Source organism: Haemorhous mexicanus, chromosome 32, assembly GCF_027477595.1.
Source record: "Haemorhous mexicanus isolate bHaeMex1 chromosome 32, bHaeMex1.pri, whole genome shotgun sequence".
Classification (NCBI taxonomy): Eukaryota; Metazoa; Chordata; class Aves; order Passeriformes; family Fringillidae; genus Haemorhous; species Haemorhous mexicanus.
In genome coordinates, this window is record NC_082372.1 from 1,908,546 (window position 1) to 1,917,366 (window position 8,821).

Consider the following 8,821-nt stretch of genomic DNA (forward strand, 5'->3'; position numbering starts at 1 on the left):
TGGGGACACGGGGACACCGCACACATGGCACCAGGGACATGGCACTACCACCAGCCCAGTGGCACCAGTTCTGTCCCAGGCAGGTGGCACTTGAGGGGCTCTTAGTGACACGAGGAGCTGCTGGCACTCGAAGAGCTGGTGGCACTTAGGGAGCTTTTGGTGACACGAGTTGCTGGTGACACTTGAGGAACTGGTGGTGCTTGAGGAGCTCTTGGTGGCACTCGAGAAGCTGGTAGCACTCAAGTGTCCACAAGTCTCTCCAATGACATCACTGCCCCGATGATGTCACAGCAGTGACATCACTGTCCCAGCAGCAGCCTTGGGATGTCCTCAATGGCTCTTTGGCACCGCTCGGCCACCGCACGGCTGCTGGGGCCACCAGGGCCACCATGGTCACCACAGGGACTCAAGAGGAGGTCGTGGATGTCTCCAAGTGCGCCCAAGAGGTGATCCTTGGCCAGGCGGGTGCTGGCCCCCCATAGCCGCTCAAACTCGGCCACTTTGGCAACCAAGGTCTGCAGGACTTCAGGGGACACCTCATTTATCCCCTTCAGGATGGCCTCGATGTCCTTGAGCTGGCACTCCATGATCCAGTTGAACAAGGTGGCTCTGTCACACGTGGCCACCAAGCGCTGCAGCAGCCCCAGGGCCATCACTACCCAATGTCCTCTCCTGGTGGCCACCCCAGCCTCTGCCATGGCCTCATTGGTGGCTGACACCACCTGGGCATCGTGCGTGGCCATTTCCCAGGCCACCTCTTCCTTGTCCAGGGTCACCATCATCTGCTGCTCCGTGACCATCTTCCTGTGGTTGTCACGGAGCTCGGTGGCCTCCCTGGCCAGCCGTCCCAGCTGTCCACGAGCCTGGCCACCAACTCCCACCAGGCACTGGCTGCAGCTCTCACACTGGCACAGGCACAGGTGGTCCCAGGGGTGACCTTGAGTGTGGAGAGGGCCTGGCCCAGGGAGGAGACACCACAGTGGCTCAGGGAGGTGACACTGCCGTGGTCCAGGATCGCATGAAGGCTCCGGGTGAATCTCCTCAGGTCCTCTTGCAGGGAGTCTGGGGACTTGTGCAGGCACTTGGCTCTGTGTGGCCCAGTCACGGTAGCCACCAGCTCTCCCAGGGTGGCCACCACGGCCACAAGTGCCTGCAGCTGTGGAGGGGACATAGGGGGAGGGGACAGGGGAGGTGTCAGGGACCTGGTGGCACTTACAGCGTCCTGCAGTGGCCCCATGCCCCCAAGGGGTCCCGTTTGTCCTCTCTGTCCCTTTGTCAGCCTCTTGTCCCGCTGCCACCCCGTGCCAGCCCCATGCCCCCTCCAGCATCCCCCCATCTCCCTCTCTGCCCCATCGCACCTCTTGGAGCTCCATGGTCACTGGGGACACCTTGTGGACACCTTGGGGACGCTCCTGGGGTCGAAGGAGCCTTGTGATGTCCTCGGTGGCTCTTTGGCACCGCTCAGCCACAACACAGGTACTGGGACCAGTGCGATGACCAAAGAAATAGAACTTGATGATGTATTCAACTGTCCCCACCAGGTGATTCTTAACCACACGGATGTTGGCCTCCCACAGAAGCTTGGCAAGGGCCACCTTGGCCACCAAGGCCTCGGGGACATTGGGGGACCCCTCATTTGTCCCCTCCAGGGGGGCCTCGATGTTCCTGAGCAGGCGCTGCAGCTCCCGGGGGAAGGCGGTGGCTTCGTCACACGTGGCCACCAAGCGCTCCAGCAGCCCCAGGGCCACCTCCATCCTCTGTCTCACCATGGTGGCCCTTCTTGCCTCGTTGGCAGCCTCCATGGCCTCTTCCCTCACCTGGGCTTCACGCCTGGCCACCACCTTGGCCCCCTCCTCCCTGCCCAGGGCCTGACTCAGCTCCAGAATGTCTTCCTGAGCGGTCCAATAACGGGCAGCTTTGTCCTGCAGGTCCCTCTCCCAGGCGGTGAAGGCGGCCACCCTGTAGGCTGCCTCATTGACCGCCCTCTTGCAGGCATTGCGGAGCTTGGTGGCCTTCCTGGCCAGCCGGGCCCAGCTGTTCACAAGCACAGACACTGACCTGTGCCACTTGCTGGCTGCCATTGTCACATGGTCCCACGTAGTCCCTGGGGTGCTCTTGCAGGCGGCCAGGGGCTGGCTCAGGGAGGTGGGAGGGTCATCATCATCGGAAGTGAGAGGATCATCATCACCAGAGGTGAGAGGGTCATCATCAACGGAGGTGACATTTTGGCGCCTCCAGGTGTCATCAATGCGGTGCAGGGTGGCCTGGAGCTCCTGGGTGAAGCAAATCAGGTCCCAGCACAGGCACTCCGGGGATTTGGGCAGCATCTCCTCGTCCCGCCAGGGCAGGGTGGCCAGCAGCTCACCCACGATGGCCACCACGGTGACCTGTGGCCTCAGCAGGGACGGGGTCAGCTGGGGAGGGGACAGGGGAGATGTCAGGGACCTGGTGGCACTTACAGGCTCCTTGGGTGGCCCCATGCACCCGAGGGTTCCCCTTTGTCCCCTCCATCCCTTTGTCAGCCTCTTGTTCCCTCTGCGACCGCCTGCCCCTCCCCTCGTAGCCCCTCCCACCCCCTGCCCCTCTGCTGTCCCCTCTGCCACCGCCCACCAAACTCTAAGCCCCTGCCACCACCTGCCAACCCCCTGTGTTCCCTCATGCCCCCCTGCCTCCTCTGCCCTAGTGTCCCCTCTGTCCCCCTCCTCCCCCCCTGCTTCACCCCGCATTGCACCTCTTGGGGCTCCATGCTCCCTGGGGACACCTTGGGGACGCTCTGGGGATGCTCCAGGGGTTGAAGGAGCCTTGGGATGTCCTCGATGGCGCTCTGGCACCGCTCGGCCACCTCACAGGCACTGAGGCTGGCAGAATCACCAGTGAACAAGAAATCAATGATGTCATCAAGTGTCCCCACCAGCTGATCCTTGATCAGGCGAGCATTGGCCTCCCACAGCCGCTCAGCCATGGCCACCTTGGCCACCAAGGCCTCGGGAACATTGGGGGATGCCTCATTTATCTCTTTCAGGGTGGCCTCAATGTCCCCAACCCTGAGCTGCAGCTCCCGGGGGAAGGCAGTGGCTTCGTCACACACAGCCACCAAGTGCTCCAGCAGCCCCAGGGCCGTCTCCACCCGCTGTCTCACCTTGGTGGCCATTGTTGCCTTGCTGGCAGCCACCCAGGCATCTGTCCTCACCTGGTCTTCCTGCCCGGCCAGCACCTCGGCCCCCTCCTCCCCGCCCAGGGCCTGACCCAGCTCCACCATGTTTTCTTGAGCTGTCCCATCACGGGCAGCCTCGTCCTGCAGGTCCCTTCCCTGGGCAGTGAAGGCGGTCACCCTGTAGGCCGCCTCATTGACCACCTTCCTGCAGGTGTTGCGGAGCTTGGTGGCCTTCCTGGCCAGCTCGGCCCACCTGTCCACAAGCACAGCTACCAACCGCTGCCACTTCCTGGCCACCATTGTCACACGCATCCGGGTGGTCCATGGGGTGCTCCTGCAGGCGGCCAGGCCCTGGCTCAGGGAGGTGACAGGATCATCATCATCGGAGATGACATTGTGCCACCAGGTGTCATCAAAGCAGTACTGGGTGGTCTGGAACTCCGTGGTGAAGTCCACCAGGTCCCAGTACAGCCATCTTGGGGCCATAAGTAACAGTATCATCTCGTCCTGACTAGGCAGGGTGGCCAGCAGCTCGCCTAGGATGGCCACCACGGTGACCTGTGGCTGCAGCAGGGCCAGGGACAGCTGGGGAGGGAACAGGGGAGGTGTCAGGGACCTGGTGGCACTTACGGCCTCCTGCGGTGGCCCCCTTCCCGAGGGGTCCCCTTTGTCCCCTCTTTCCCTTTGTCAACCTCTTGTTCCCTCTGCCACCCCCTGCCCCTCCTCACATAGCCCCACCTGCCCTCTGCCTCTCTGCTGTCCCTTCTGCCACCCTCTGCCACCCCTTGTGTCCCCATCCCCCTGGGTCCCCCCATCCCCAACTGCCCCCTACCCACCATGTCCCCTTCCCTGTCACCTCCCCCCTTCCTGCCACTCCCTCCTGTCCCCTTTGCAACCCCTTGTCCCCTCCCATCACTCTGTGTCCCCTCCATCCTTCACTGCCCCCTCATCCCCCGTTCCCCCTCTTCCTGCCATGTGTCCCCTCTGTCCCCCCCATCACACCTTTTGGAGTTCCATGCTCACTGGGGACACCTTGGGGACACTCTGGGGACGCTCTGGGGGTCGAAGGAGCCTTGGGATGTCCTCGATGGCTCTTTGGCACCACTCAGCCACCCTGTGGCAATGGGGGTTGTTGGGAACACAGCCGAAGTAGCAGTCGATGATGTCTTGAAGCGTCCCCACCAGGTGATCCTTGGCCAGGCGGGCGTTGGCCTCCCACAGCCGCTCGGCCTCGGCCACCTTGGCCACCAAGTCCTCAGGGACATTGGGGGATGCCTCATTTGTCCCCTCCAGGGCGGCCCCAATGTCCCCAATCCTGAGCTGCAGCTCCCGGGGGAAGGCGGTGTCTTCGTCACACGCGGCCACCAAGCGCTCCAGCAGCCCCAGGGCCACCTCCACCTGCTGTCTCACCATGGTGGCCCTTGTTGCCCAGCTGGCAGCCTCCCTGGCATCTCTCCTCACCTGCGCCTCATGCTCTGTGTCCATCACAGCCCACTCAATCCAGTCCATGGCCAGACCCAGCTCCATCATGATTTCCTGATCTATCCAATAACGGGCAGCCTCGTCCTGCAGCTCCCTGGCCCGGGTGGTGGCGGTGACCGCCTCAGTGGCTGCCTCAGTGACCACCTCCCTGCAGGTGTTGCGGAGCTCGGTGGCTGCCCTGGCCAGCTTGGCCCAGCTTTTCACGAGCTCAGACACTGACCCCTGCCACTTGCTGGCCACCATTGTCATGTGGTTCCGGGGGGTCCATGGGGCACTCTTGTAGGTGGCCAGGGCCTGGCTCAGGGAGGTGACAGGGTCATCATCATCAGAGGTGACATTGCAGTGCCACCAGGAGTCATCAGTGCAGTCCCGGGTGTCCCAGAGGGCCCTGGTGAATTCCTCCAGGTCCCAGTACAGACGCAATGTGGACACAGGCAGCATCTCCTCGTCCCGCCTGGGCAGGGCGGCCAGCAGCTCGCCCAGGGTGGCCACCACGGTGACCTGTGGCTGCAGCAGGGCTGGGAACAGCTGGGGAGGGGACAGGGAAAGTGTCAGGGACCTCGGAGCACTTGTGGCCTCCTGCGGTGGCCCCCTGTGCCCCTGAGGGGTCCCCCTTGTTCCCTCCATCCCTGTGTCAGCCTCATGTTTCTTCTGCCACCCCCTGCACCTCCCCCCGCAGCCCCTCCCGCCTCCTGCCTCTCTGCTGTCCCCTCTGCCACCACACCCGTAGCCCCTGCCACCCCCCCGCTGTCTCCTCTGCCATCCCTCACCAGCTCCCATGTCTCCTCCCCCTGTGTCCCCTCATCAGCCGTTGCCCCCTCACCCCCTTTCCCCTCCACCCTTCTGTCACCTCCCCCCTTCCTGCCATTCCATCCTGTCCCCTTTGTGACCCCTTGTGCCCTCCCACCAGCCCCCGTGTCCTCCCCATCCCCCATTGCCCCCTGGCCCCAGTGTCCCCTCTGTCTCCCTCTCTCCCCCCTCCCCCCTGTCGCACCTCTTGGAGCTCCATACTCACTGGGGACACCTTGGGGACACCTTGGGGATGCTTCAGGGGTCAAAGGAGACTTGGGATGTCCTCGATGGCTCTTTGGCACCGCTCAGCCACCCCACTGGGGCTGTCAGGACCACTATTGATATACAAGTTGATGATGTCGTCAAGTGTCCCCTCCAGGTGATCCTTGGCCAGGCGGGCGTTGGCCTCCCACAGCCACTCAGCCACAGCCACCTTGGCCACCAAGGCCTCGGGGACATTGGGGGATGCCTCATTTGCCCCCTCCAGGGTGGCCTCGATGTCCCCAATCCTGCGCTGCAGCTCCCGAGGGAACGCGGCAGCTTCGTCACACGCGGCCACCAAGCGCTCCAGCAGCCCCAGGGCCTCCTCCACCCACTGTCTCACTGTGCTGGCCCTTCTTGCCTCGCTGGCAGCCACCCTGGCATCTGTCCTCACCTGGGCTTCATGCCCGGCCACCACCTCAGCCCCCTCCTCCCCTCCCAGGGCCAGAACCAGCTGTACCATGTTTTCCTGAGCTGTCCCATCACGGGCAGCCTCATCCTGCAGCTCCCTGGCCCGGGCAGTGGCGGTGGCCACCATGTCAGCCATCTCAGTGGCCACCTTCCTGCAGGTGTTGTGGTGCCAGGTGGCTGCCGAGGGCAGGTCAGCCCACCTGTCCAATAGCACAGCCACCGACCTGTGCCACTTGCTGGCTGCCTGTGTCACATGGTCCCAGGTGGTCCATGGGGTGCTCTCCCAGGCAGCCAGGGCCTGGCTCAGGGAGGTGACAGGATCATCATCTTTGGAGGTGACATTGCGGCGCCTCCAGGGGTCATCAGTGCAGTACAGGCTGTTCCGGAGCTCCCTGGTGAATTTCTCCAGGTCCCAGCACAAGCACCTTAGGGACATGGGCAGTGTCTTGTCCCGCCTGTGCAGGGTGGCCAACAACTCGCCAAGGATGGCCACCACGGTGACCTGTGGCTGCAGCAGGGCCGGGGTCAGCTTGGGAGGAGACAGGGGAGGTGTCAGGGACCTCATGGCACTTGTGGCCTCCTGTGGTGGCCCTGAGGGGTCCCCTTTGTCCCCTGGAGATCCCTTTGTTAGTCTCTTGTTCCCTCTGCCACCCCCTGCCCCTCCCCGCATAGCCCCTCGCACTCCCTGCCCCCACTGCTGTCATCTCTGCCACCCCCTGCTCCCCTGCTGTCCCTCCTACTACCCCCCGTGTCCCTCCTATCCCCCTTTTCTCTCCATCCCTCTGTCACCTCCCTCCTTCCTGCCACTCTCTCCTGCCCCCTTTGCAACCCTCTGTCCCCTCCATCCCTCTGTCCCCCTCTGCTCTCCCGGCCTCCCCTCCGTCGCACCTCTTGGATCTCCATGCTCACTGGTGACACTTCGGGGACACCTTGGGGACTTGCTGGGGATTGAACGAGCCTTGGGATGTCCTCGGTGGCTCTTTGGCACCGTTCAGCCACCCCACAGGCACAGGGGCTGGCACGACCACCAGTGAAATAGAACTTGATGATGTTGTCAAGTGTCCCCTCCAGGTGATCCTTGGCCAGGCGGGCGCTGGCCTCCCACAGCCGCTCAGCCTCGGCCACCTTGGCCACCAAGGCCTCGGGGACATTGGGGGACACGTCATTTGTCCCTATCAGAACGGCCTCAATGTCCCCGAGCAGGCGCTGCAGCTCCCGGGGGAAGGCAGAGGCTTCGTCACACGCGGCCACCAAGCGCTCCAGCAGCCCCAGGGCCGCCTCCATCTGCTGTCTCACCGTGCTGGCCCTTCTTGCCTCGCTGGTAGCCACCCTGGCATCTGTCCTCACCTGGGCTTCATGCCCAGCCACCCCCTCAGCCCCCTCCTCCCCGCCCAGGGCCTGACCCAGCTGTACCATGTGTTCCTGAGCTGTCCCATCACGGGCAGCCTCGGCCTGCTGCTCCCTGGCCCGGGCAGTGGCCACTCTGTAGCCTGACTTAGAGGCCACCTCCCTGCAGGCATTGTGGAGCTTGGTGGCCTTCCTGGCCAGCTGGGCCCACCTGTCCACAAGCACATCCACTGACCGCTGCCAGCGCCAGGCCTCCATTGTCACATGTTCCCAGGAGGTCCACGGGGTGCGCTTGTAGGCGGCCAGGGCCCGGCTGAGGGAGGCGGGAGGGTCATCACCATCGGAGGTGACACTGCGGCGCCACCAGGTGTCATCAGTGCCGCACAGGGTGACCCGGAGCTCCCTGGTGAAGTTCTCCAGGTCCGAGTACTGGCGCTTTGGGGATACGAACAGCATCTCGTCCAGGCTGGGCAGGGTGGCCAGCAGCTCGCCCAGGATGGCCACCACGGTGACCTGTGGCTGCAGCAGGGCAGGGGACAGCTGGGGAGAGGACAGGGGAGGTGTCAGGGACCTGGTGGCACTTGTGGCCTCCTGCGATGGCCCCCTGCCCCCGAGGGGTCCCCTTTGTCCCCTCCCTGGAGGGCTCTGCTGTCCCCTCTGTCCCTCTGCCACCCCCCTGAGCCCTCCTGCCACCCCCTGCCACCTCCTGTTGTCCCCCCCTTCACCTCTCTGTCACCGTCCCCCATTCCTACTATGCCCTCTTGTCCCCTTTGCGACCCCCTGTCCCCTCCTGCCACCCCCATGTCTCCTCTGTCCCCCACTGTCCCCTCCCGCCACCGCCCATGTCCCCTCTGTCCCCTCCCCCCCCACCACTCCTGGATTGTCGCACCTCGAGGGGCTCCATGGCCGCTCCAGGGATGCCTTGAGGACACTCCAGGGACACTCCAGGGACACTCCAGGGACACTCTGGGGCCACTCCGGGTGACAAACACACCCGGGTGGCAGCTGGGGACACACAGGAAGCTGGCGCGGCCAGATAGGAGAAACAGGAAGACGCGATGTCACTTCCCCCCCTGCCAGGAGGGCAAAGACGGGGCCCCGATGCCCCCCTGATATCCCCAACGGGACCCCCACGTGCCCTAAGGGTCCCCAGCAAGACCCCAATGTCCCCTCAGGGTCCCCAAAAAGCCCCAAGTGTTCCCTGATGTCCTGTTGGGGGCACTGGGGACACAGCAGGGTCCTGTTGGGGACACTGTGGGGACATCAGGGACATCATGGTGATCCAAAATGGGAAAGGGGATGTCAGGACAGCCCCAGTGTCCCCATGGAAAGGACATGGGGGTGTCCCCAAGGTCCCCAACTGGACCTCCGTGT

General features: G+C 64.0%; 1 protein-coding gene across 1 annotated transcript; it reads right to left on the reverse strand.

Annotated features, from left to right (window-relative positions):
- Positions 1 to 299: 299 nt before the first annotated feature.
- LOC132340461 (uncharacterized) lies at positions 300 to 5,785 on the reverse strand. Its single transcript, XM_059871487.1, has 7 exons — positions 5,652 to 5,785; positions 4,857 to 5,164; positions 4,157 to 4,784; positions 2,732 to 3,739; positions 1,359 to 2,414; positions 998 to 1,156; positions 300 to 905 (listed from the first exon to the last, which is right to left on the reverse strand). Exons 2-7 carry the CDS (start codon positions 5,075 to 5,077, stop codon positions 300 to 302), a joined length of 3,678 nt encoding a protein of 1,225 aa, XP_059727470.1. The 5' UTR covers positions 5,078 to 5,164; positions 5,652 to 5,785.
- Between the last annotated feature and the right edge of the window lie 3,036 nt (positions 5,786 to 8,821).